This window comes from Sus scrofa, chromosome 1 (assembly GCF_054392235.1).
Source record: "Sus scrofa isolate SSC_HxYL_T2T_F1_AM1 chromosome 1, Sscrofa_HxYL_maternal_Yorkshire_Landrace_v2.0, whole genome shotgun sequence".
In the NCBI taxonomy this organism is placed as follows: domain Eukaryota; kingdom Metazoa; phylum Chordata; class Mammalia; order Artiodactyla; family Suidae; genus Sus; species Sus scrofa.
This window is the reverse complement of record NC_139383.1, coordinates 105,335,349-105,363,254: the sequence shown is the minus strand read 5'-3', so window position 1 is coordinate 105,363,254 and position 27,906 is coordinate 105,335,349. Positions and strand designations below refer to the sequence as shown.

The following is a 27,906-nucleotide window of genomic DNA, read 5'->3' as shown; positions in this document are numbered from 1 at the left end:
GACTCAGGAAAGGAAGAACTCTGCGAGAGGGAGCAGAAAGAACTCTACCAGTCCACGTCTCAGACTACTTGAGATGAGTGCTCCAACGCTCCCTTCCAAGACCGAGCCCATTCCGGAGAGAGATGCTGAAAGAAGAATCCAGTGGGCCAGGCATGGACACAGAGCACAGGAAGGATGGGGTCCAGATAAAGTGAAGGGAGGCCCTGCTTTTACCACGTTGAGAAAATAATAGGGACACAGGAAAGCTCTCCTGGACAACCACCCCCACTCCGAAATGTACTGAAAACTCGTTTCACCTCAAAATTTAGTAATGCAATGGAAAAGGAAGCAGGGCTCTTTGGAAAAGGGCCACATTCATGTCCAGGACTAAGAAAAAAGGTGCAAAATGAGATTTAAGCATCTAGTCATAACTGAAGGCAAGGACATTATCAAGGTCAGGTGAAAAGGATTCGAGAACCATTCTGAAAAGGCTTCCACTGGTGGAGTTTGGGCATTTTTGTAGCAATTAGCACAACTGCAGTCATTTAAAATACATCAAATAGGTTCACATCCATGAGAATGAAATGATGCTGAAGAAAACCATCACCTTTGAAAGATGCTAGGGATGCTAGGCCAGGATGCTAGGATGCTAGGCCAGGATGCTCATTTTGAAAACTAATAAAGGAGTTCCCTGGTGGCCTAGCAGTTCAGGATCTGCTATTGTCACTGCTGTGGCACAGGTTCAATCCTGGACCAGGGAATTTCCACATGCCCTGGGCCTGACCAAAAGAAGAAGAAAAAGGAGGAGGAGGAAGAGAAGGGGCAGGAGAGGGAGGGGAAGGAGAAAAAGGGGAGAGGAGAAGGAGGAGGAGGGGGAAGGAGGAGGGGGAGGGGAAGGAGAGAAAGAAGGAGAAGAAGGACTAAACATTTATCCTGCCTTGTTATAAAAGTATCCTAGTTAATAAATGAAGAAGGAATCATTGACTGTTCTGTTCTGACCTTTTCACATCCCATAAAGAAATAAAGGATCTGGGCCAAGATCATCGATTGCTACAAACCTCACACAGGAGCGAATACCAGCTTTCTGCTGGGAGAACACAGCACCACGTGTGAAGTGTTTTTGCCGGAAAATGAAAGTTGAAGCTGAATTGGCTCAAGCTGCAATCTGAGCACCAGTGCGCCGGGAGCATCACAAACCCAGGGGCGTCTGAGGTGACACCTCCAGAACGTAACCAGCAAAATCCAGATAAAGGGAAACTACAGGAGGAAAAGCCTGATTTCTTCAACAAATACATTTTTTTAAAAAAAAAGACATTTTATATAGCATTAAAGGAATTTCAGCTTCCATCCTGGATCCCTGAAACAACTCCTGCTGAGTCTGTCATGTGGAAAATGAGGTAACTCTTAGAGCCACTTGGAAGCAAACTTAGAAATCCTCTTAGTCTAGCCCTCATTTTTGTAGGTCCCAGCAGAGGCCTGAAAGGGGGCATCTTGTCCATGGCCCTAGGCTAGCCCGTTAGGGGACCCAGGGTTTCTGACCCTTGCCTGGGCTCATCCTATGACCTGCCTCAGAGAAAGGAGTTCCACAGGGCACCTTACGAAGTAGAAGATCTGATTCTTAGCACTTGCCCAGCAGTCCCAGGGAACCCAGCAGACTGAAAGCAGCAGGGAAACCAGCCAGAATGGCCATCATCAAAAAGTCTACAAATAATACATGCTGGAGAGGGTGTGAAGAAAAGGGAACCCTCTTACCCTGTTGGTGGGAATATACACTGGTACAACCACTATGGAGAACAGTTTGGAGGTTCCTCAAAAGACGAAATGGAGATCTACCATGTGATCCAGCAATCCCACTCTTGGACATCTCTTTGGAGAAAATCATAATTCAAAAAGATGAACACACACCAATATTCACGGCAGCACTATTCACAATAGCGAAGACAGGGAAGCAACCTAAATGTCCCTCACCAGAGGATTGGATACAGAAGATGTGGTACATATATACAATGGAATATTATTCAGCCATAAAAAAGAATTAAATCATGCCATTTGCAGCAACACAGATGGACCTAGAGATTATCATACTAAGTGAAGTTCGGCAGTGAAAGACAAACATCATATGATATCAATTATATGTGGAATCTAAAAAAAAAGAAGGATACAAATGAACTTATTTGCATAACAGACTCACAGACTTTGAAATACTTATGGTTAATGAAGGGGACAGGTTGGGGAGGGGGGAGGGATGGACTGGGGGTTGGGACTGACATAAGCACACTGAGGTATAGTGCATGATTGGCCAACAGGGACTTGCTGTATAGTATGGAGAACTCTACCCGATATTTTGTGATGATCTATGTGGAAAAAGAATCTGCAAAAGAATGAATGTGTGTACATGTGTAACTGAATCACATTGTTGTACAGGAGAAATTTTCATAACCTTGTAAATCAACTGTATCTCAATAAAACCTTAAAAAATGAAAGGATAAAAAAGCATTAGAGGGATGTCCAGGCAATTCTACCAAAAACAAAGCCCCAAGGAACTAGGAACAGAGTTGCTCTAATTCCAGGACTGCTAACTGAGAGGCAAAGCAACCTCAGTCCTCAGATGAGAGGGGTGATCTGTCTGCGCCAGGCCTGGGTGGGCTCTGGGACCTCCTTTTATCATCTCATTGAAAAATCTCTTCCCAAACCCATGATCCCTAAACAGGGATCCTTTGCTCTTGCCGAGATGCCAGCAGGGGGAGGCTGGTTAGGAGGCTCTTGCATCCACCACCCTCTCTCACATATCCCGTGTGTCTGGGCAAGGCTAGGGGTGAGTGGCAGAGTAGGCTGTGGTCTGCACTAGGAGCAGAGTTGGAACTGTGAAGCCAGCACTGAGTCAGAGAAGCACGATGAGGATGAAGACACTAGAGCAAGAGCTCAAGGTCAAGGTCAAGTTATTGAACCAAGGGCAGAAAAGGGGACGTGTGTCAGGGGGATTTATCCCCCAAGGCCTGCTGCTCCCACACGCTCTCAAGCCAGAATGCTCCGCTGAGAGCTGCTGCTGAGGTAGGGCTAGAATCTCCTAAATTAAGAGGGGAAGACCAGGCAGCCTCAGGCCTGGGGCTGGACAAGGGCACTTGGGTGTGCCAATTTCTGGAATGACTAGGGCAGAATTCAGTGGTTTCTGATAATTGTCTAAAGGAAAGGTGAGGGAGTATTCCTGTTGTGTGTCTCAGGTTTAAAACCTGACATAGTATCCATTAGGACACAGGTTGAATTCCTGGTCTCGCTCAGTGGGTTATGATCTGGCATTGCCATGGCTGTGGTGTAGGCCTGCAGCTGCAGCTCTGATTTCACCTCTAGCCTGAGAACTTCCGTATGCTGCAGGTGCTGCCCTAAAAAAAAAAAAAAAAAAGGGAAAAGGGGGTATCCTTGCAGAGTTTGAGAGTAGCCCCTCCTAGAAGGCATTTCCTGTCATCTAATTTCCAGACTGCATATCCTGGCAGAAGAGACCTCCCTGGAAAAGAAGTGAGTGGGGACATGGTTAGCACGATCACAATTATGAAAAGCCCTTCGTCACCACGAGGCTGGCACTTGCTGGAACAGAGCTCCTTACAAGGAAGGAGAAATTGTTGCCTCCTCCTCTGAAAAGGGTTTCCTACTTGGGAAGTGGGGACGGGACAGGCAGAAAGGGCCCAGGCTGGAACCAGCAGGCCCAGGGCAGGGGCCTCCCATCGTCTCCTGCTGGGGCTCTCAAGCCTCAGTTTTGTTTTTTGCTTGTTTGTTTGTTTTTGTTTTTGTTTTGTCTTTTCTAGGGCTGCACCCACGGCTTATGGAGATTCCCAGACTAGGGGTCCAAGGGGAGCTGTAGCCACCGGCCTACACCACAGCCACAGCAACACAGGATCCAAGCCGCGTCTGCGACCTATACCACAGCTCACGGCAATGCTGGATCCTTAACCCACTGAGTGAGGCCAGGATCGAACCCACAACCTCATGGTTCCTAGTCAGATTCGTTAACCACTGAGCCATGACGGGAACTCCTCAAGCAGTTTTTATGTTTCTCGGGGCAAGCAGGGGTCAGGAATGCAGAAACATTGAGATGAATGAGAAGAACAGGAGATCTGGCCAAATAAAGCAAGCTGGAGGGGCCACAGTTCCTCCTAACATGTCATCAGGACCACCCTCACCCACATCACCCATCCCGTCCCACCTGCCATGTTGGACCCCGTGTGTTTGTTCAGGTCACTCAGGCGCTCACAAGGACCCTGGGTGCTCTGTGTGCTGGAGTGAATGCAATTGAATTGACTTGCCCGCTGAGAGACAGAATTTCATCCAAACAACAATTAAATCTTCTGAATTTGAATCTGCTAATTAGAAAAAGGCTGGGCTGAAGCTGGCCACCTTGCAGTCTGTCTTTTGAGGGAGTGTTGAATCTAACAGACAAAACCTGAGCACTAGGGAGGGCTGCAGACAACGGAACCTGTTAAAACAACCATTTCCTGCACTTCAAAGCCCCTTCAGCCACCGCACAACCAGAATTACCCTTTTGAACCATTCCTGAGTGTCCAGTCCTGGGCCACTTCCAGAGCAACCCTTGCCCACGCCAGCTTGCCCGCCTAAATGGCCGAGTAATGACACCACTGCACATCTGTTTTTTAAATAGTCCATTCCTTTCTGCTGAGGTTTTTTTGTTTGTTTTTACATTCTTTTTTTTTTTTTTTTTACCTCAAATTTGCAAGAACAGCACAAAGAATTCCTGGATACCTGTTCACTCAAATTCCCCAAGTGTTAAAGTTTTACCACTTTACTGCATTTCTATTTACTTCTCTCCATCCATCCATTCATATATAGATACACAATTCTCCATGGATTTTTTTCCCCCCTAAACTATTTAAAAATAAGTTGCAGGCATGATGCCCTTTACCTCTAAATACTTTTGTGCACTACATGTCTTTTTCAAGTGTGTGGAGTATTTGGATTAAACCCAAATACTGGTTTAGGCCAGCCCTCCCCTGAGTTAGAACCAGCGATCCAAAACCAAACCGTACCACATCCACGATTTGGTACTGCATCCCAGGGTAACAAAGACCCCGGGCCTGAGTGTGAGGATCATGGGAAGACTTCACAGGGGCCCACTGCCCACAGAGACACCACATCCAAGCCCTCAGTCCCTCTCCCCAGCCAATCTCCTTGGTCTTTGCCACCAGTGCAGCTGGCTCTGTCTCTATGGGCCTGTTTTGCCTGGTGGGCATGTCCTGGCACTTCTCTATGGACTCCTCAAGGCCCACCCCCTCCGGGGAGCCTTCCCTGATCACCCTAGCTTGGCAGGCTCTCCTTTCTGTCCTCCTCCCAGGGAGCCCTGGCTCTCAGCCCTCACTGAGCTGGGGAAATGCTTTGTATCCCTGTCCCCTCCACCCCTGCCAGGTCGGGCACATGATGGCACTCAGCAACATTTGAGCTCTTCCCTGAACCAGGCCCTTTGGGGGGTCATCTGGCCTCGAGGGTGGAGGCGGACAGGGCAAAAGCTGGGGCGTAAGGAGTAGGCCTCCTACGTCATTAAAGTGAAGGAAACAGGAACTCCATGGATCAGGCAAGACCCTCCTCCCTCCCCCAGGGACACCAAAGACTCACCAGTCAGTGCCCTCAGCCAGATACCTGGGCTGAGGTGTCTGGAGTTGGTGGCCGAAGTCGAAGCTGGGATGGAGGCGGTGGGGGTGAACAGACACACGCTCCTGACTCCGCCTGCACGGGAAGGGAGGAGGGCCCATGGTGTTAGGACTGCCCGGGGCCAGGCCAGCTCCCAGGAGTGCTGAGCAGCCCCCCACTGCCGAAGCCCACAGCCTGTGTGTGGAGAGCTGGCCTTCGGCCCTCTTCCCAAACCCCAAGGAAGCAGCAAACTCTGGCAGCAGCAGATAACTCAGACATTGCTGCTGTCTCTGGGCTGCCCACTAGACTAAGGCCTCTCCCTGGGTGTCACTGCTGCAGGTCACTTGTCCCACCCAGGATTTCTGTCTCCTCCACGCCTTCCCCTACCATTCCCCTCTGTCCTTAAGATGCACATATCTGCCTCCTGCAGGCTCTCCCACATCTGGGCACTCCCTTGGCCCCCACCATGCTCTTCACTTCTCCTCCACCCTTTTCCACACTCTTCCCAGCTTTCATGGCCCAAGGCAAAGCCACCTCCTCCAGGAAGACCTCCTGAACACTCCAGATGTGGTAGTCTCTCCTCCCTCTGACCTACAACACTCACCTTCTGTCCCCGGCACCCCAACATCTACAGACCTGGATGTTTAGGGTCTTAGAGATCATCAAATCTAGAGATGTTCAAAGTGTGCTCCAAGCCCCCCGACAGTCCCTAAGACCTCTTCATGGGGTTTGCGAGGTCAAAATGATTTTCATAATAATACTACTATGTTATTTGCTTTTTTAATTTTTTTCTCTCTTTTAGGACTGCACCTGCAGCAAATGGAAGTTCCCTGGCTAGGGGTTGAATTGGATCTGCCACTGCCAGCCTATGCCACAGCCACAGCAACGCCTGATCCTTAAGCCACTGAGCGAGGCCATGGATAGAACCTGCATCCTTATGGAAACTATGTCGGGTTCTTAACCTGCTGAACCACAATGGGAACTCCTGTCATTCGCTTTTTCACTTTCATTCTCTCACAAGCGAACAATGGAATTTTCCAGAAACTATATGACTTGTGATTCTGTCCCAGTTTCAATACAGAAGCAGACTTTAGAACACAGCTATCTTCTATTAAACCAAGCATTAAAGAGATTTGTGAATATGTCATTTTTAAAAGTCACTCTTTCACTGCATTTACATATAGATATTTTTAAAAGAAACACATTACTGGTATTAACATGTAACTTTGTTATGGTTATTTTTGTCTTTTTTTTTTTTTTGCCATTTCTTGGGCCGCTTCCGCGGCATATGGAGGTTCCCAGGCTAGGGGTCCAATCGGAGCTGTAGCCTCCGGCCTACACCAGAGCCACAGCAACACAGGATCCGAGCCGCATCTGCAACCTACACCACAGCTCACGGCAACATCAGATCGTTAACCCACTGAGTAAGGCCAGGGATTGAACCCTCAACCTCATGGTTCTTAGTTGGATTTGTTAACCACTGAGCCACGACGGGAACTCCTGTTATGGTTATTTTTAAATGAACTCATAAGTATTTTTAAATTTCTGTTTTTATTTCTAATAGGTATCACTATTCATAGCCCACATGAACAGAGGCTTACTGCAGTCCTCAATAATTTTTAAGAGTGAAAAATGGTCCCGAGGCATTCCCGTCATGGCCCAGTGGTTAACGAACCCGACCAGGATCCACTAAGACACAGGTTCGATCCCGGACCTCGCTCAGTGTGTTAAGGATCCGGTGTTGCCATGAGCTGTGGTGTAGCTCACAGATGTGGCTTGGATCCTGCGTTGCTGTGACTGTGGCGTAGGCCGGCAGCTGTAGCTCCAATTCGACCCCTAGCCTGGGAACTTCCATATGCTGTGGCTGCGACCCTAAAAAAAAAAAAAAAAAAAACCATGGTCCAGAGACAAAAATGTTTGAGAATCATGTGTACAGCTCCTTCTCTCAGTTGTGGCTCAGAGATGTGAAGTGCTTGCCTAGAGTCCCACAGCTACTTCAGATCCATGTGATTGGTTTGTCGAATTCTACTCTGCATTTGTTTCATAGCTGGTCTCTCCAAACAGACCATGGCTCTTTGAGGGCAGAGCTGACCCAGCCCTGCCTGTGGTATCCCGTAGGGCTCTCGGGTGTTAGAATCAGGTGATCATGGAGTTCCTGTCGTGGCTCAGCGGAAACGAATCCTACTAGGAACCATGAGGTTTCGGGTTCGATGCTTGGCATCACTCAGTGGGTTAAGGATCCGGCATTGCTATGAGCTGTGGTGTAGGTCGCAGACAAGGCTGCAATCTGGCGTTGCTGTGGCTGTGGCATAGGCTGGCAGCTGTAGCTCCGATTCGACCCCTAGCCTGGAAACCTCCATATGCCGCGGGAGCGGCCCTGAAAAGACAAAAAGGCAAAAAAAAAAAAAAAAAAGAATCAGGTGATCATGAAGCTTGAGGGAACCCGAGATGTCCCCAGTCTAGTCTCCCCACTGTGAGCATCCTAGCCCACCAGGTTCCTAGCTCCTTCCTGTCTCCGCACCTGGGCAACGTGACAGGGACACACACTAGCAACGGAGGGAAACCGGGTCGGGTTAAGGCAGCGCTCACTGCCTGAAACATGCTTCTAAATGGAGCGAAAGCTGGCTCTGGCAGAGACCCATTCGGTGACTATGGCCCAAGCCAGCGCGGAAGAAGCCAGAGGTCCAGCCCTCGGCCACACCCCCAGGCCCCGCCTCGCGCCTCCCCCCAACCCCCGCAGGCAGCACCCACCTGGGGTGTGAGACCAGCCTGCGGTGCTGGGCTTCCAGGAGCTGCTGCTGCAGGAGGTATTGCTGGTGCAGGGCCTGAGGTAGGAAGGAGGGACCTGTGACGTCCTGGAACTGCAGGGCGGGCAGCGGAGTCAGCGACTGGTGCAGGGCGCCGCTGTGCTGGTGGGCCGGGGCCATGTGGGTGCTGAGGCCCGGTTGCGACTGCACGGGGTGGGCCAGGGGGAAGTCGGGAGCGAGCTGCTGCGGCTGCGGGGGGCCCAGGTGGAAGTGGCGGCAGGAGGTAGCGTGAGGATGCTGAGACCTTTGAAAGGGGGCACCTGGAGAAGCAATGACAAACACTCCATGAAGACCAGCCCTGCTCCCCTCCCCCACAGACCCCGTCTTCCCGCACCCCACCCCCACCCTGCAGCCAACGCAACTCAAGACTTCCATTAGAACACAGCAATGTCATTTTTATATACAAATGGTCATCATCAGTGCTGCCTAGTAAAGGCTCTGTACATTGTGTTGGAGGAGGGAAGAGTGTTTTGTTTAAAAAATAGTTAAGCATCCTTTTAAAAATTAACACAGGTGTTAAAGGAATTTTAAGGTTCCTGGAGGGAGTTTGGCTTTCTTGAATTTCTCTTCTCCCATCAACTTTATTGACCCCTCCACATTTTTACTATTTTCTTTTTTTCTTCTCCTTTTTTTGGGGGGGGTTGTGTGGGGCAGGCCTATGGCATACGGAAGTTCCTGGGCTAGAGGTCAAATCAGAGCTGCAGCTGCCGGCCTGTGCCACAGCCACAGCAAAGCCAGATCGAAACCTCATCTGCAGCCTAGGGACCTACATAGCAGCTTGTGACAACACCAGACTGTTAACCCACTGGAGTCTTTTAATAAAGCAAGGAAGTGGACCCCAGAAATGTTTACAGAGATTTCCTGCTAAATGAAGCAAGTTCAACACATACCTGCTCCTTCTCTAACTCCACTGAAATGAGAACAAAGGACATAAACAGCCAAGGACAGAGAGAACAAGAGAGGTGACATCAGCAGGCAACACATGTCAACAGATTTTTGGAAGATGGAAAGCAGATGGAGGAATTAGCAGAGCTGAGAAATTGGAAACCAAGCTCGGAATGAAGGAGCCGTCAATAAGGAGTGGACAGATTTTGCCACACGAGCTGGAAGGGTCAGGAGTTGAGGTGGCATTTCCTTTGGAAGGCAGGAGCAATTCTGGCACTGAGCACAGGGAGGCTGGTTGTGAGTCTGCATGAAGAGACCCATGCAGGGAAGTGACTGCCCCTCCTTCACCCTGGCATTTTGCAGGGAAACTGAGCCATTAGAGGAGAGCAGGGGAGCAGCACTGTTTTCAAACAGGGGGCTAAGCAGAAGTATACATGGAACCCTGGAAACCCCTGCCTCCTTCTGCCACTTGGTTCAGAGGATGCTGCCATCCAGGTGCCCCTCCCCTGCACACCCGACAGCCCCAGGCTGGAATCTGGTCCCAGAAAGAGCTTTACAGATCCTTCTGGTTGGGAGGACCATAGTAAAAAGCTTGAATCCCTACTGGCCACTCCATAATGAAGCCCATAATTTGAAAGGTCCATACACACACACAGAGCTTCTAGAAACTTTAGTTCAATTTTTTTTCTTTTCTTTTTTCTTTTTTTTTTTTTTTTTTTTTTTTTTGGGTCTTTTTAGGGCAGCACCCGTGGCTATGGAGTTTCCAAGGCTAGGGCTCTAACTGGGGCTATAGCTGCCAGCCTACACCACAGCCACAGCAACGCCAGATCCAGGCTGCGTCTGCGACCTACACCACAGCTCACAGCAACGCCGGATCCTTAACCCACTGAGCGAGGCCTGGAATTGAACCTGCATCCTCCTGGTTCCTAGGTGGATTTGTTTCCACTCTGCCACAATGGGAACTCCTAGTTCAACTTCTAATATGAACAGGCAGCCAAGGATGACCGGTCTCTTGAGGAAGATTACAAAATGAAATGAGTGAGAAAATATACTAAATTTAAACGAAAAAAGAAAATAAACTCAGAGGAACAGAAGTAATGCAAGGATCAGTTAAAAAAAAAAGTAAACTTCAAAACACTATACTTAATATCCACAGAAAAATAAGATGTTGGGTCCAGGAACCAACAACAAGCTCCTTTCAAAGGGGTGGTGAGAAAATGAGAGTGCTCTTGGAAATTAAAAATATAGGAGGTGAAATCTGAAAGTCAACAGAAGATAACACTGGGGAAATTTCCCAGAAAGCAGTGAAAGAAAACAAGGAGATGAAGAAAAAGATGCCAAGGTTGAAAGGATTCAGTCAGAAGATTCCACATTTGATGAGGAAGAGAGAAAGAAAGGAGAAGAAAGAAAGGAGAAAATCATGAAAAAGAAGAACTGAAGCTCAGTTTCTGGATAGAAAAAGCCGTCTGGTTGGTCAGCAAAATAGGGATGGGGAGAACCCCACACCAAGGCATCTCACTGGGAAATGTCCATCAGTGGGGACAGAGATGATTCTGACAGCTTCCAGAGAGAAAGCAATTCTGAAGTTCCCATTCAAACGGTCAAGAAGCAGGATAGCCTGATATTTTTTGAGAGTAACATTGGAAGCTCGAAAACAGTAGAGCAAATGCCTTCCAGGTAGAGTGGGATTTTCAATCTAGAATTCTGTGCCCAGCCAAACTATTTTTTTCTTTCTTTCTTTTTCTTTTTTGGCCACCCTGTGGCATATGGAGTTCCCAGGCCACGGGTCAGATCCAAGCCATGGTTGTGACCTATACCACAGCTGCAGCAACTGCTGCCAGATCCTTTAACCCGCTTTGGGGGCCAGGGATCAAACCCATGTTCTGGTGCTCCAGAGATGCTGCTTATCCCATTGCACCACAGCGAAACTATTAATCAAGTGCGAGAATAGAATAAAGCATTTGTTTTTCTTTTTAATGGCCATACCTGTGGTGTATGGAAGTTCCCAGGCTAGGGATCAATTTGGAGCTGCAGCTTAGGCCTAAGCCACAGCCACAGCAGTGCAGGATCCAAGCCACATCTGTGACCTACACTGCAGCTCATGGCAACACCCAACCCTTAACCCACCGAGCAAGACCAGGGATAGAACCTGCATCCTCATGGAGACTAAGTCTGGTTCTTAACCCACTGAGCCACCATGGGAATTCCTAAAGCCATTTCAAACAGGGAGGGTCTCAAAAAATACTTTAACCTTGTTGACATCCTTTCTCAAAGAGGTACTGTTGAAAACCAAGAGAAAGGAGCAAAGAAATAGAGACTGTCATTTGGAGGAGGGGGTTTCCCAAGCACACAGCTGTGCAGGGCCTCCAGCAACCATTTCAAGGGGCCAAGGGGGAGGGAGTTTTTAGGCAGTATCTGGAAGGGGGGATAAAAAATATAGGATCATCATTAGGTTTGACCATTTGAAAATAGTATTTAAAGGAATTTTCCAATTTTATGAAGGATTTAGTAAGAATTTGTAAAGCTGTCATAGTAAGCAGGTCGTTATTACCTCCAGGAAGAGAAAAAGTTGGGCAAGAAAGTGTAATGATTATGCACTACTTGGTTCAGCAGTGAACAATATTTACACATTAATAACACATCAAGCATTAAAAAACTATTTTAGAATAGAAAAGGCCATTTCTGGAGCTCCCATAATGGCTCAGTGGGTTAAGAGCCCGACATAGTCTCCATGACGATGAAGGTTCGATCCCTGGCATCACTCAGTGGGCTAAGGGTCTGGCATTGCCACAAGCTGCAGCATAGATGGCAGATACGGCTTTGATCCAGCATTGCTGTGTCTGTATATTCGACTCCTAGCCTAGGAACTTCCATGTGCTGCTGCGCAGCCATAAAAAGGAGAAAAAAAATGGAGTTCCCGTTGTGGCTCAGTGGTTAACGAATCCAACTAGGAACCATGAGGTTGCAGGTTTGATCCCTGGCCTCGCTCAGTGGGTTAAGGATCCAGGGTTGCCATGAGCTGTGGTGTAGGTCACAGACGAGGCTCAGATCCCATGTTGCTGTGGCTCTGGTGTAGGCTGGTGGCTACAGCTCCGATTAGACCCCTAGCCTGTGAATCTCCATATGCCATGGGAGTGGCCCCAGAAAAGACAAAAAGACAAAGAAAAAAGAAAAACAAAAAAGGCCATTTCTTTCATAATAGTAAGAAAATAGACAAGGTTAAAATCGAAATATCAACAAATAGCCATATCAGAATTTATTTGGAAAGCTACTTAGTAAATTTATGTATTTCAGGAAGTAAATGCTTAAAGAGTTGGAAGTGTTGAGCTTCAGGGAATGGAACTGGAGTGGGAGGGCGAGGGGTGGACAATGGCTGTTTTACCAAATGTGTCTTATATTGGTGCTATTTTTTTTTTTTTTTTTTTTTGTCTTCTGTCTTTTGTTGTTGTTGTTGTTGTTGTTATTGTTGCTATTTCTTGGGCCGCTCCTGCGGCATATGGAGGTTCCCAGGCTAGGGGTTGAATCGGAGCTGTAGCCACCGGCCTACGCCAGAGCCACAGCAACACGGGATCCGAGCCACGTCTGCAACCTACACCACAGCTCACGGCAACGCCGGATCGTTAACCCACTGAGCAAGGGCAGGGATCGAACCCGCAACCTCATGGTTCCTAGTCAGATTCGTTAACCACTGCGCCACGGCGGGAACTCCGATTGGTGCTATTTGACTTAGTAAATGACATGCATGTCACTGATAGATGTTTTTATTTATTATTTTTTATCTTTTGTCTTTTTTTAGGGCCGCACCCGCTGCAAATGGGGGTTCCCAGGCTAGGGGTCTAAGCGGAGCTACAGCTGCCAGCCTACACCACAACCACAGAAACACCAGATCTGAGCTACCTCTGCAAGCTACACCATAGCTCATGGCAACGCCAAATCCTTAACCCACTGAGCAAGGCCAGGTATCGAACCCGCAACCTCATGGTTCCTAGTCAGATTAGTTGCTGCTGTGCCACAATGGGAACTCCAGTGATAGATGTTTTTAAAACCTTTTAAAGATAAGTGTTTGCAAGACCAAGTAGAAATGAAAAGTATTTCTGGCTCATCCCCAGTGTTGAAAAAAAGGCTACTGTACAAAGGAGACGGGTTGGGGGAGTGGGGGATGCGCTGGGGGTTTGAGATGGAAATGCTATAAAATTGGGTTGTGATGATCGTTGTACAACTATAAATGTAATAAAATTCATTGAGTAATTAAAAAAATAAAACTAAAAGAAAGAAAGAGAAAAAGGCTACTATAAGGACTCCGATCAAGCACTGTCTATTAAATCACAACGTGAGCCACATACGTCATCGTAAATGTTCTAGTAGCCACCTTTAAAGAAGTAAAAAGAGACAGGTGAGTTTAATTTTAATAATATGTAGCATATAGCTCAGTATATCCAAAATGTTATTTCAACGTGAAAACAATGTAACGAATCATTGAGCAATTTTACATTTTTTCATACCTAAGTCTTCAAAATCCAATGTACATCTGCACTTACAACATTCTTAATTAGGACAGCCACTTATGGTTAGCGACTTCCATGTTGGACACAGCAGCTCTAAAGGAAAAAGGCCACCTCTGTACATAGAGCAAAGCACTTTAGCTAAGTTTGGTCACTGGTCTGCCTTCAGATGAGGAGCCTGCATTGCTCACTGTTAAGATGCACACCCCTTAGCCTGATGCTCAAGCTCCATCCTCCTGATCCCCACCGCCTGCCAAGCCTGCCCCCCCACCCCCCGCCATCCACATCGGTCCACTTGAATCTCCAGCTACTCCACACACATTCCCACCCAGGAGCCATTGCTCACGCTTGTGGCTGCCTTTGCTGTCTTTAAAGGTCATCTCTCAGCTCCTCCAAAAATGCCTCCCCTGCCCGCCAACCCCCAAGGATGCCTTCCTCCTCTGCGTTCCTGTAGAACGCCCTGTTGCTACCACTCATTTGGCACCTGGCAGTAGCTACCTTGAGCTGTCTCTTCACACTCACCACCCCCAGCTGGCTGAGTTTCGTGTTCTACTCTTTCTGGATCCCCACGCACCTCGCTGGCGCTGCCACTCAGTGTCTACCTGGTTGACTGGCTACTGGAGGGACTGAGGGAGAAGGGGTGCCTCAACGGGACTGATCACTGAGGCTGGCTGGTTTGAATTGAGAGGGAAAGAGAGTGGCAAGGAGGGCCTGGGTGAGCTCTGGGTTTTAAAGCTGCAGCACCCAGGGCAGGGCCGGTAGAGATGGCCAGCATCGTCCCCTTTGGGCACTGAGTGCCTCTCCCACTGCCAGGAACAGCAGCTGCCTTTGCTCCTACAAGCCCCTTCTGCATGATGGCGCCTACCCTGCAAGGGGGGTGGTCCTTCCAGTTTCTATGGAGGCCCATGAGGGAGACAACTGACCAGCAGCCTAGCCTGGAGAAGTTTCCACTCTCCTGACATCTGTGCCCACCAGCTGATGCACTGGGCAGTGAGAACAGCTACCCCTTCCTGGATGGGTGGCAAGAGAAAAGTCAGCAGAAGTCTCTGTCTCATAATAGTTCAAGTAGTTTCTACCTGCAAATGTCCTTTGACTTCTGTTCTGGGACTGTGTGGCCCTTTCTCCTGCCATCTCCATCCCCAAAGGGTCCTCAGCCCTGCCTTCCCAGAGGGAATTAACGCCAGAAGACACCCCTTCTGGGGCCCCAGCCTTTCCCCAGCAAGCTGTCCTGTAGGGTCTAAAGTAGCAGGTTAACAGCTGCTGTATTTGGGCTCTAAGACCAGAGGAGTGACGTTCTGAGGGTGGTTACCTTGGGCCTGTGACAAGCCAATGGCCAGTGACATCTGAACAACACTTACGTCCCCAAGGGCCACCATCAATGGACAACCTACAATTTTTCCCATCAGAGTTACTCCTTTGGGTTAAAAAAATAATAATAATCTCCAAATGTCTTTGAATATGCTATGCATTTATCTTATTTCCCCAGAGCCAAAATGCCATCAGTTGGAAAATTCATCATGAACTAAATAACATTTTTAGGGAATGGGGAAAAAGAGGGGTCATTCAGAAGAAAAAAGAGAAAGCACCACATTAAGGAAATACGGCCGGTGTAAGACACAAATTAGTTTTAGAAATGTGAAGAAAAACAGGTGCCTCTTAGAATTCTGGAAATTGATGCTCTTAGGACCCCTGAGACCTAGCTAGGAGCACCTTCAAGCAGGGGTTGGGGTCTGAGCAAGGCTGGAGGAAGCCCACGTCTGGCCTTGCACAGCTGGGGCAGGGGGAGGGCAACGTGCGGGGCTTGCCTAATGGCCACCTGGCACACATGGAACACGACAGGCGCTCCACAAGACTGGTGGCTGATTCGTGCTTCCTGGGCAGGGAGCCAAAGAGGCTGGCAGCTGGAGAGTGGGTGGATCAGAGGACAGCAGGAACCACACAGCCCCATGGGGAGGGGAAGGTAAAAGAGAAGCCCAAGGGCTGTGGGCAAGGTGGGTGGAGATGACAGAGATCTGAGTTTCTGGAAGGTTTCTTGATGCTCATCTGGTAAATGACAGAGCAGAGGTTTGAACTGAGGTCTTTCCTGAAAGCCAGTTGTCAGTGGGAGGGAAAGACAGAGCCAGGGAAGCCGCAGGCTTGATAAAGCCGAGGTGGCTGTGAAGAATCCTCTCTGAGGAGGAGAGCAGGGCAGAAACAGAGCCTGGCCACCTGGAGGGCACGCTGAGCCAGTCAGGGTTTCCTTTGGCCTGGGGACAGTGGGAATGGCGACAAGGGGGCCAGAGGGGCCTCAGGGCTGGGCAGGAGTCAGGACAGGCTGAGAAGTGAGAAAGCCAGAAACAGCAGTAGAGAGACAACAGAGCCATGTGGTCTGACAGGCTTCTCTGGAGCAGGCAGCATCCTGAGCTGAAGGAATATCTAGCTGTGTTTTAATCTGCACCAACGTGGTCAACCCGAGTAAAAGGGTTTTCATCCTCCAGATTCCAGGGCTGAAAGGCACTGCCTTCAAACCCTCAGAGGAGGAGGAAAGAGGAAGAGCAGGCAGTGCAAGGACAGGGACAAGCGTGGGCCTCTTGCCTCCAGCCCCACCCGGGTCGTTACCGCCTCCTGCCAACAGGGACCTCAGGTGCAAGGTTGCAGTCCAACCAGTCTACAGAGCTGAACGTCCAGCTCTCTGCCTGGGGATGCAGGACCCCAGGAGAGCAGGATGGGAATGGATCCCTCCCAGGTCTCCAGGAAAGCCGGAGGGTCCCATCCTCCCAGGCCACTTCTCAGGTGTCAGGCTCCCACTGTCCTTAGCTCATTGACTGGCTTCGGTCGCCCCCAGAGGTGGGGGCAGAACAGAAGGCAGGAGGGGGAAGGGATGCTGGTGTGTGTGTGTGTGCTGTGGGGGCAGGTGGCAGAGTCAGAAAGAAGGGGAGAGCCAAAGAGACTCCTTCCCGAAGGCTCTAGGGTAGAGGGATAGCCAGTTAGCGGGGAGGCCGGGAGGGTCCCTGCTGAGTGCTTCCTAAGGCTGGAGTCAGAGTCTGCTCCTTTCTGAAAAGCCAGCTCTCAAGCTGCAGAGAAAAATCAATCTTCTGAAAGCAGATTTCTGTCCCCAAGAGGCTCTCGAAGCCGAGCAGTCATCTGATTCAAGGGCGCGATCCCAGAGGCCATGGTGCCTCCCCTTTCGGTCAGACCTGGCAACATTGAGCTTCTCCTGGCCTTACTTTCTGAGACTGTGACCCACTGGAATGGCCCCTGATCCCACACACCCTGCTGACGTCTCTCAGCTGCAGGCCTCTTCCGACCCAGCCCCTCCTCTTGTTTTCAGGGAAGCCAAGTTGAAAGGAAGACCTTGCAAACTGAGTTGTGACTGCCACCAGGGTCCCCCAGTGGAATAGCCCAGGCTCAGGTCTCCTGCCCCACCTGCAGCTGAGTAAGCCTGTGTTCTGTGCCGTGTCCAGCACCTGAAATGAGCCCAAAGCAGGGACGGGCAGGGTAGACCAGGACTGCCTTCAAAATCCATCTTCCAATGGTGGCCACATCACCTTAATGTCATGTCTGAGCATTTCATCCCTTGCCTAAAGGCCCCTTCCGGCCTCTCCCTCTCTCACTGTTCCCTATGACCTCCCTTTTCACCCCCCTCCCAGACCCAGGGCCCTTGCCTGTCCCCCAGCCTCATACCCTTCTTCCTAGGGCTGTCACATTCTGTCCATCCTCAACCACCCAGGGCATATATTAATTCCTGGATGGAATCTCCCAGACCGATGAGCATTGTCTCGCCACTGAATTGGTGGTTTTGCTTATTATACTTGGCATTTTATTTGTGGACGAACTTTAGCTCCAATAATGTAATAAGAGGATGATTTCAGGGTAAATTCCATGCAGTAAAAGTCCTTTGTTCTTAGAAGGATTTAGAAAACTTCCAAGAGATGACGGCGGAGGGGGGGTGGGAGAATGAGAGAATGGAAGAGAGAAATGAAGAGAAAAAGGCAGGGCAGTAGGAAGAAAAGAGGGAAGAAATGGAGAAGGAAGGAAAGAAGACGGAAAACCTTCATTATCTTAGAAAAGTTAAGTGTTAGATTAGCTGGTAAGGAAATACAGTTCATCATGGAAACTGAATATTCAAGCTAAATGAGGCTTGGAGTTCACACAGCCTTTGTTCTGCAGGATGAGGACCCCGAGGAGGCTGGGAAATGGGGGGGGTTGCTTTCAGGTAGTTATGGCTTAGTTGGGACTGGTGTCCAGGCTTCCTCTATTTTCGTGCAGTGTGCTCCATCCCCATGCTGCCATTTCAGAGTCCCCCCTCCCAGCACCCAGCTCCTCAATGCCCACACCACCTATCCACACTTGGTAACCCACCAGCCCAGGATTTGGCAGTCTCCCCTCCACTCCCCAACCCCATCCCCATCACCAGCTCCCCCCAAAAGAAAGCCTTTCCTTCCTAAGGAAGTGGCTATGAGGTGACAAGGGACCAACCACTGGTGCCCATGGGGAGCAGTCTGAACCTCTTCTGTGAAAGATGCTGAGCAATGGCCATGGTGGGTGACATTGCCTGGGCTCTGCTCAAGCCACCTTGGCCAGCAACCCAGGCCTCTTCCCCACCTAAGAAAATGCCACAGACAAGCCCCAGCTTTGCAGGGTAGGGCAAGGTCTTTCTGGTATTGGGTGCTCCTGTTGCAAGGCAATCCCATCAGAGCTTCTGGCAATCCTGATGTAGAAGGCTTTAGGCTCTCTGATTCACAGGTTTTAACTGATGAGGAGGGATAGAGGAAACTTCTGGGTCCTGGCACCAATTCTGGGGACCTTATGTTAACCTGGACATGGATAACCTGGAGTCTGATGGGGAGACCAGGATTGGGAGGGGACTGGAGCTGTCTGAGAGGAAGAACCACTGAGGGATCTGGTGTGAGCAGCGAAGAGGAGACTCTGAGTCAGGTAACAGCTCCAGGAAAAGGGACTTGCTCTTCTGGTAGATTAAAGTCAACATAAGGAAGACATTTCTTAGAATTCACTTTGTTCTCCAAAGTTCCCCACCACTAGGGGTGTCCATGCAGAGGCTGTCTAGCTGCCCAGTGGAAGAGGGGAAGGTGGCCTGGAGCACCTCCAGGGCCCCTCCTACGCCCCCCAGGAGATGATGTAAATTCACTGTATCATCTGCTGAGCACAGGCCCTGCTGAGCACAGGCCAGCAAACTGGTTCATGAAGGCATAGAAACTGGTTTGGGTGATGGGGAAAGGAGGAAGGAACATGGCAGCAAGCAGAAAACAAGCCACAGGCAGGAGTCCAAAGACAGAGTCCCTCCTCTACTCAATATGGCCCCAGGAGCCTCTTCTCCCCTCTGCATTGATACAGCTCAGAACTTCATTTCCTGCATCTTCTGAGCCCCCCAAGGGCCTCTATGGACTTCTCCAGCTGGGGGCACATTCAAGTTTCATGTTGCTGGGTAATGCATTCTTTGCGAGCCACTCAGATGCAGGATGCTGGGAGAAGTGATACAGGAAAGGTGGAGGAGGGGATAAATTTTGTGGGAAGTCTGAATGGCAGGACCAGGAGGCTGGGGTATACTTTCTGAGTCAACTACAGAGATAGCAGGTGATGAATATGGAAAATAGGTTATATGCCCAGAACCCAGTGGGTCATCTTCCTAGAACCCAGCATCCTAAGATGTTCTTCCTGGCTTCCTTACATACTCCAGGTAAATAGAATTAACCTCTTTGCTCCAGTTGATGAGTCCAAAAAAGCCTATTCCCTGGCTCAGCTTTTGAGCGGCTAGAGGTCTGCTTTCCTCCTCCCTCTGCAAGGTTTGGTTCCCTGACCTACAGAGAACACAAGGGGCCTAGAAAGGAAATGATATGCCCAGAGGGCTTCTTTACAGCCAAGAGCAGCTTTGTGAATGCTTCCCCAGGGCCAGCCTTTGATCTCTAATGAAAAGCTCAGCTTCTTCCGAGGAACTGAATTCCTGGCTCTCAAAGCACTGATGGGAGGGGGCTTTCCATCCCTAGGAAGCCTACTTGCCCATAGGCATGAGACAATTCAATAGCAAACTTCCAGCAAGCAGCAAAGGGCCAGTTTTTAGCTCCACTGTGGTCACAGACCAGGAGTAAGGGAAAGCAGCTGAGAAGAGAAGCGGGAGGTTGGCTAGAGACAGGACGCAATTAAAGAAGAAAGTGCCTGTGGGTAATGGGACAGTCTTCCGGGCATCATTCATCCCAGAAGATATCTCTTCTCTATCTAATGCCAACAAACTCCATTAAAACATTTCCATTATAGTCATAATAGGGCATTTTTAAGAGGGTGTCTATGGACAGAAAGCATCATTCCATGAGGGCAGAAGCTGGCTCTATGTCATGCACCTGTATTCCTAGTGCCTGGCACAGATCTTAATGCATAGTAAGGACTCAAGGAAGGAAGGAAGAAAGAAAAGAAGGGAAGAAAATGAACCATTGGGAGTTCCTGTCATGGCTCAGTGGTTAACGAATCTGACTAGGAACCATGAGGCTGCAGGTTTGATCCCTGGCCTTGATCTGGCTGGCGTTGCTGTGGCTGTGGCGCAGGCTGGCGGCTACATCTCCGATTTGACCCCTAGCCTGGGAACCTCCATATGCCATGGGAGCGGCCCAAGAAAAGGCAAAAAGACAAAAAAAAAAAAAAAAAAGAAAGAAAGAAAGAAAATGAACCGTAGAACACATGGGAGGTAGCACCTTATTAAAAATCTTGGGAGTATGCAAAACAGCTGCCTCCCAGCATTTCTGCCCTGGAGGCTTTGCAAGGTAGCAGAGGAACAAATGTAATTCAAGGAAGTCAAAGACTGACCTGGTACATACTGCAGACAGAAAGATGGGGAATCCTTTCAATGTGTTGTAGGGACCTAGTTGCAACGTCCAGCATGGACTTGGTTGGTCCAGCTCACCAGGTGGTCAGTGGGACTCACAACCAACAAACCCAGAGGAAGAAGTGGTTTCAGACCCAGAACAGAAAGCCCCCTGCCATTCCTGGCCGAGGAAGGAGGGGTCTGCACTGCTGATGGCATTGGTTAGCTTTCTTGTAAACCATATAGAGTTAATCCTAGGTCAAGAGTTCAAGGAATCTTCTAATATTCTTGATAAAGATTAAAGTAAATAAAAAAAAAAACCAATCCCCAACAACTTTTTTTTGTCTTTTTGTCTTTTCAGGGCCACACCTGTGGCATATGAAAGTTCCCAGGCTAGGGGTCTAATCGGAGCTGTAGCTGCCAGCCTATACCACAGCCACAGCAACACCAGATCCTCAACCCACTGAGTGAGGCCAGGGATCAAACCCATGTCCTCATGGATACTAGCCGGGTTCGTTAACCACTGAGCAATGACGAGAGCTCCCCCAACTTTTTGTGCCAGGGTGGCTCCTGGGCTCATCTCACATTGGCATTGCCTGGTGCCCCAAACAGACAGACCAAGTTCAGAAAACCACTTCGACCAGGACTCCACCTACTGAGATTTGCAGAACAAAGCCCCGCCTTCTGGATATTGTGGGTGGGGCTGAGGGGAACTTCATCCCTCCAGCCTCCCCTCTCCCCCAGGAAAATCTCCTTCTTCTGATTCCATGTTCTCCTGCCTGCTCCTCTGTCACACTGCTCTGCCCTGCTCCCAGCCCAGCTTTCAGGGCCTGCTCACAGTGACAGGCAATGACGGATGTGTAATGATGGCTTTTTCCAGGAGCAGTCACGTGTGAGCAAGATCACATCATGAAGTCCTAATAATGGGATTTCAGATGGCAGCCAGTGAGTCTAGGCACTGGGGGAGCTCCCGGCCTCCCCATGCCCCAAAATCAAATTCCACCAGTGAGTAGGTGTCTGCTTGTTTTCAGAGGGAGCCAGAGGCAATTCAATTAGATTCCCAACCATTACTGCCCATGGGCATCTTGGTCTAGCGCCCTGGGACTTGGGGCATGCACAATGTGTGCGTATGCACGTGTGTGTGTGTGTGTGTGTGTGTGTGTGTGTGTGTGTGAGTGTGTGTGTGTGTGTGAGTGTGGGGGTGGGGGGAGGGAATGCAGGAGAGAGGGAGACATCTAAAGGGGGAAAGGGGACAGAGAGGAGAGCAGAAGGGAAAAGATGCCTGGAAAAGGCTGAGCCATCAGTACCTCAGAACTAGCAGCCCCCGGACATTATCTAAAAGAGCAAAGCCCCCTCAAGTCACCTCATTCACCCTATTCGCCCTTCCAGTGTCTGTGGCTTGGCCTGTGATGACATCTGCCTCCTTCGGCATGACCAGCCCTCCCCAGGCAGGCCAGGTCCAGCTCTGTTCCAGTCCACTCGGCTCATCACCTGGTGTCCTGCATAGTTATCATTTCAGGCCAGTGTCCCTTTGACCACGTTACCCCCATTGGACTGAGAGCCCCCACAGAACAAGACTGGGCCTAAGAGAGCAGCTGAGGCCCCTACTTCCTAGCTCAGCCTGGACCTTTCTGATCTGTAAAATGAGTGCATAGCATTTCGCCGTACCTTGTCACCCACAGGGTGACAACTACAAGATGCCACCTTCAGAGGATGAGTGCCTCTCACCATCCACCGGGTTGGCTGCTGAGATCAGCTCAGAGAAGACTTACTTCTCCCAGGTCCCATTGCTCCCCATCAAGCCCCAAACACGGTCTACAGTGAAATGACAGTCAGAGGACAGTGGCCAGGGCATCCAGCAACAGGCCACCCAAGACCCCCCCCCCCAACCAACGGAAGCACCCCAGCTGGCCCCTTGCTCCTGGGGTGAACTTGGAGGCACAAGAGAGACTCATGGGCCAGTAGTCATAGCATTCCCACTGGAGCCAAGATTCCTCCTGGAGGGGGTCATTGCTTTGGATTAAGCATTGCTCTTCTTTACACCTGCTTTTAAGATGCAAAATATCCCCAGGACAGCAGCACACTGAATCCCTAATGTTGGGTGTGGATGACCTTGCCCGGCCTTCCGTCTGTCCAGATGGCATGGGAAAAATCACGGAGGTGACCAAGTGAGATGGCAAGGCCAGGAGAAAAAGACTGACTTTTTATCTCTTGTGCAGCTCTGCCCCAGCAGCTCTGAGAATGAAGACAGCCAGATAGCAAGTCTTTTCTGGGTCTGATGCTATCTGGCCATGTGCATTTGACTTCAAACTTGACTTATCCACTCACCCAGTATTTATTGCATGGCCTATTACATACCAGGCACTGTCATAGTGATGGGATGCAGTTGTGAATTACAGTCATTACAGTCAAAAATGCATGCCCTGGTGGGATGGTGGTCTAGTCCTGCACTGGCCTGGGTGGTCACCACGTAGGACTCTCCAGAATGTGAGATGTGGCTAGTCCAAATTGGTATAGGCTGCCAGTGTAAAATAGGAACCAAACTTCAAATACTTAGTGCAAACAAAATAATGGAAAAAAAAAAAAGCACTAACAACTTTGCAAATTACTTATGTATTGCAATGATACCTTTTGGATATATTGAATTAAATAGTATATATTATTAAAATAAGTTTCATGTATTTATTTTTACTTTATTAATGTAGCTTCTAGAGAAATTTAACTCTGTATTTCTTACATTATATTTCTATTGAACAGTGCTGATCTAGACGGTAGAAGACACTTGTTTATAAGAAAATATGGATGGAGAGTTTGGGATTAGTAGATGCAGACTATTACATTTAGAATGAATAAACAATGAGGTCCTGTTGTACAGCACAGGGGACGATATCCAGTCTCTTGGGATAGACCATGATGGAAGATAATATAAGAAAGGGAATGTGTGTGTGTGTATATACATATATCTGGGTCACTTTGCTCTATAGAAGAAATTGACAGAACATTATAAATGAGATATAATAAAAAATAAAAAAGTAAAACAAATCTGAATTGTAATATATATATTTTTAAAGAAATAAAAATAAAATATGTCATTTATTGATGAAGGTAAGAGTTATAGAGGGAGTTCCTGCCATGGCTTAGCCGTTAACAAATCCAACTAGGAACCATGAGGTTGCGGGTTCAATCCCTGGCCTCTCTCAGTGAGATAAGGATCTGGTGTTGCCATGAGCTGTGGTGTAGGTCACAGACGCAGCTCGGATCACATTGCTGTGGCTGTGGCGTGGGCTGGCGGCTGCAGCTCCGATCAGACCCCTCAGCCTGGGAACCTTCATATGCTGCAGGTGCAGCCCTAGAAAAGACCAAAAAAAAAGGGAGTATGGAGAAACTGAGACAGGATTGGAAGATGGAGCAGAGGAGGTGGAAGGCTTTAATTTTTAGATAGGGTGGGCCAGAAGAGCCTTCACTGACTCTTTTGCATGAAGAGCTAAAAGAGAATGAATATATCAGGAGAAGGGTGTTCCAAGCAGACCAAAGTGCAAGTGCAAAGGCCCTGTGGTGAGCATGTGCCTGGCACTTCAAGGAATATCAGGAAGACAGTTTGGCTGAAGCAGAGTGAGATAGGGGAAAAGGCTAGGAGTTTAGGTGAGATAAATATTGGGGGCTCAGGGGAACAGATGGTGCAGGACCTCATTGGTCATTATAAGACATTGACTTTTACTCCGAGGGACATTAGAAGCCAAAGGAAGGTGTCTGAGCAGAGAATGACAGTTTGACTCGACTTTGGCTGCTGTATTGAGAACAGGCTATAAGGACAAAATGTAAGAAGTAGTTACCAAGAAAGAGATGGTTGTTCCTTGGACCAGACTAGGAAGAGCAGAGAAAAAGAGGTAGTCAGATCTGAAACATATGTCAACAGTAGAGGAGACCAGATTTGCTGATGGATTGGCCATAGAACATGAAACGCACAGAACCAGGACTTAGATCTTTTATCCTGAGCAACTAGCAGGATAGTGTGTAAACAGTTTGCAAACGTGGCCCCAATCTTTCCTTCCTCATAAGCACACCCCTTGCAGGATGACTTTGTAACTCCTCCCATCAAGAGGTGGAGTCTATTTCCCCACCTCCTGAATCTGGGCTTCACCCTATGACTGACTTTGGCCAATAGAATATAATGGAAGTGACATCATGCTAGCACCCCAGCCTGTTCCTCAAGAGACTTTGTCCTTTCCACTCTTACTCTGACCCCTGCATCTTACCATATGAACAAGCCCAGGCCAACTGATTGGGGATGAGCCACCAGGAGAAGCAGAGATTAAACTCCCGGCTGAGGCCATCTCAGACTGGTCTGTCCCAGCTGATTGCAAAAATATGTTAACCCAGATAAGACCAAAAGAACTCCCAGCTGAGCCCAACCCAAATTATCAACCCACTAAATTTTGAGCTGAGTAGATGATTGTTGTTTTAAAGCCAAGGTCTGGAATGGTTATTATACAGAAAATTGCTAACGGATACAGATGATGTTGCCATTTATTGAGGTGGAGACTCAATTTTTAATTATGCTGTAATTGTTTTGAATTTGAGTCCGGATGCTTAGAGAGCAAAATCCTTGTCTTCTCTCCCTGGCAACACTCAGAGCACCCTGAGGAAAGGGCTAGATGGAATCCGGATGCTCAGGGAATACTTGGTGGATGGATGGACGGATGGATGGATTCATTTGATAGATGACTTATTAATTGGCTCCTCAAGCACCAGCCAGGTCCTCAAGTCACCCTTCCAATGACAAAGCCAGAAGAGCTTTAAATGCCCCTCCTCCACCCCCTCAGCCCACTCCCATCCCCACCCAGCCTGCTACACCCTCCAGAGTTTGCAGTCGAACCTCTGCTTCCTAGAGCTTTCATCAGTGATAGCAACAGAGAATTGAAACCCACAGATCCGTGTGTTTCCTAGAACACGAAGCACTGATTTTTAGCCTGTTTTGACCTCCCACATCCAGCCTTTTCCCAGATGTGCTGGCAAATAGACAAATCAATTGTTTTGAGTTTGTCTTCCTTTCCACCCCCGTGACATGTTAATTAGCAGGGGAAATGCCAACAGCAAAGTCAAAAGGGCTGAGGACAATCCCTAGCCCTGAATAGCCAGCTGGTGCAGCACTGGGCGTCCTGACTTTCCCACCCAGGGCAGGTGTCCACTTCCAGGGCCTTGGGTACTGTTTTCTACTTCCCACCTTGTCTTTCCTCCCACCCCAGGTGCTCTAGGTCCCTTAGGATGCGCTTAGTAATGTTAGTCCATTATGTCACCTCTTTTTTTTTACTTTTTAGGGCTGCACCTGTGGTGTATGGAAGTTCCCAGGCTAGGGATCAAATCAGAGCTGCACCACAGCATCAGCAACGCCAGATCCAAGCTGAGTCTGAGACCTACACCACAGCTCATGGCAATGCCAGATCCCCGATCCACTGAGCGAGACCAGGGATGGAACACAAATCCTCATGTATACAAGTAGGATTTGTTACAGCTGAGCCACAATGGGAACTCCATCATCATGTCACCTCTTACAAAGCATTTCGCAAATTCAGCCAGCCCCACCACCATCTAGCTCAGTGAATTATGAGACTATCCCCATTTTAGAGATGGATGAATCGAGGCTCAGAGGGTTAGGCAGGCTTAACCCAACACCACTTGGTCCAGGGCTGGGAGTTTGGAGCCTGGTTTTCTGATTCCAAACCTGCCTTTCTTTCACCGTCATCAAAATATGTTCTCAATAAAGGGCCAAATACACTGAGGAGGGGAGATCCTTAGGCAAATTGCTGGTGATTTTAGGCCAGGTCACACATGGGCTTTTTACCAATGTCAGTTAAACTCTGGCCAAGTTCATCCAGGCCCAGGGAAGGGGCACTTTGAAGAGACACAGGAACTCACTCTCTCAGGCCCTGAATTTGCACCTGTCTCCATCTCCAGGGCTCCAGCTGTCCTCTGAAGCTAGTGGGGTGGGGGGGGAATGGGATTCCAAGAGCCAAGAGTAAAGGCCCACCTCCCCAGCTTCTTTAGAGGCCTCAGGGATCCCACCAACAATCCCCATCTGTAAGGCGGTGACGACACAAAATGAAGATGTTTACTGGGGGCAAAACAGCCTCTCAGGAGGCCCTTCCCAGCTACCCCTGCACCCCTCCCTCTACACCAGGACAAGGGAAGCTTGAGGAGCAAGGGACTTCACATGTTATCTGTCCTTCTGGGGTCTGGGGGAGGGGATGGGGGGGTTGAATGTGAGTGCGTGTGTGCTCATGCTTGCCTGTAGAGGACAACTGTGGCCTTAATACCCACAACCTGCGCCAAGGCCTGCTGGGAATAATCAGGCCTACCTATTGGCAATGCCTACACACAGTCCTGGTTTACCAGGTCAATTTTTTTTTTTATGAATCACCTGCTTTATATCCAAAATAATATAGGAGGAGTGAAATATTTTCCCTGAAAGAAGCAGTGGGATTCCTTTGTTGGTGGGTCAGGCAAGTTGTATTTCAGGGAGCCTTTATCATTTACTCGCTGTGTGGCCTTAGGCAAGTAGCCTAGCTTCTCTGAATCTCAGCTTCCCAAAATGGGTGTAGGGATATTTCTAGCTCTACCTTCAGGATGGTCATGGAGTCATTTGATATTCCCTGGGATAAAGTACCTTGGAAATTATAAAATTACCTACACACATGAAGCCTAGCATCAAAAATGTTACAACAAGCACATATATGAGAAGAATCTGCTGCAATGGCTCCAATCACACTGTGAGGTTTAGATGACAGCACATGTGTAGCAAACATAAATACACAGATGATTTCTGAAAAGACCTATGAAGTCTACCAATGCTGGTTATCATGAGGAGAGAATTTGGGTGGCTGGAGGCAGAAGAGGAAGAGGAATATTTTTTCTCCGTCTATATACATCCCTTTGTGCTACTTGTATATATTATGTGGTTGTTAAAATACAGAGCAGTTTTTTTGTTTGTTTGTTTGCTTGTTTTTGCTTTTTAGAACTGTACCCAAGCCCCATGGAAGTTCCCAGGCTACGGTTCAAATCAGAACTGTAGCCACTGGCCTACACCACAGCCACAGCAAAGTGGGATCTGAGCCATGTCTGCGACCTACACCACAGCTCACGGCAACACCAGATCCCCACCCAACCCACTGAGCAAGACCAGGGATCAAACGCACATCCTCATGGATATTAGTGGGATTTGTTTCCACTGCGCCACAATGGCAACTCCCAGAGCAACTTATTTTTAATAAAATTAAAAATGTCCATATAGCAAAATAAGAGATGTGGT

The 27,906-nt window shown here is 48.8% G+C and overlaps 1 protein-coding gene across 1 annotated transcript in view; it reads right to left on the bottom strand.

The window, feature by feature from the left end:
• The window catches only part of ARK2C (arkadia (RNF111) C-terminal like ring finger ubiquitin ligase 2C), a 119,215-nt gene that overhangs the window by 12,817 nt on the left and 78,492 nt on the right, over nucleotides 1-27,906 (bottom strand). Inside the window, exons 2-3 of the mRNA XM_021092574.2 lie at nucleotides 8,365-8,680; nucleotides 5,599-5,709 (exon numbers count right to left, since the gene is read on the bottom strand). Coding sequence (XP_020948233.1) covers nucleotides 5,599-5,709; nucleotides 8,365-8,680 — 427 coding nt within the window. The remainder of the gene's footprint in view (nucleotides 1-5,598; nucleotides 5,710-8,364; nucleotides 8,681-27,906) is intronic.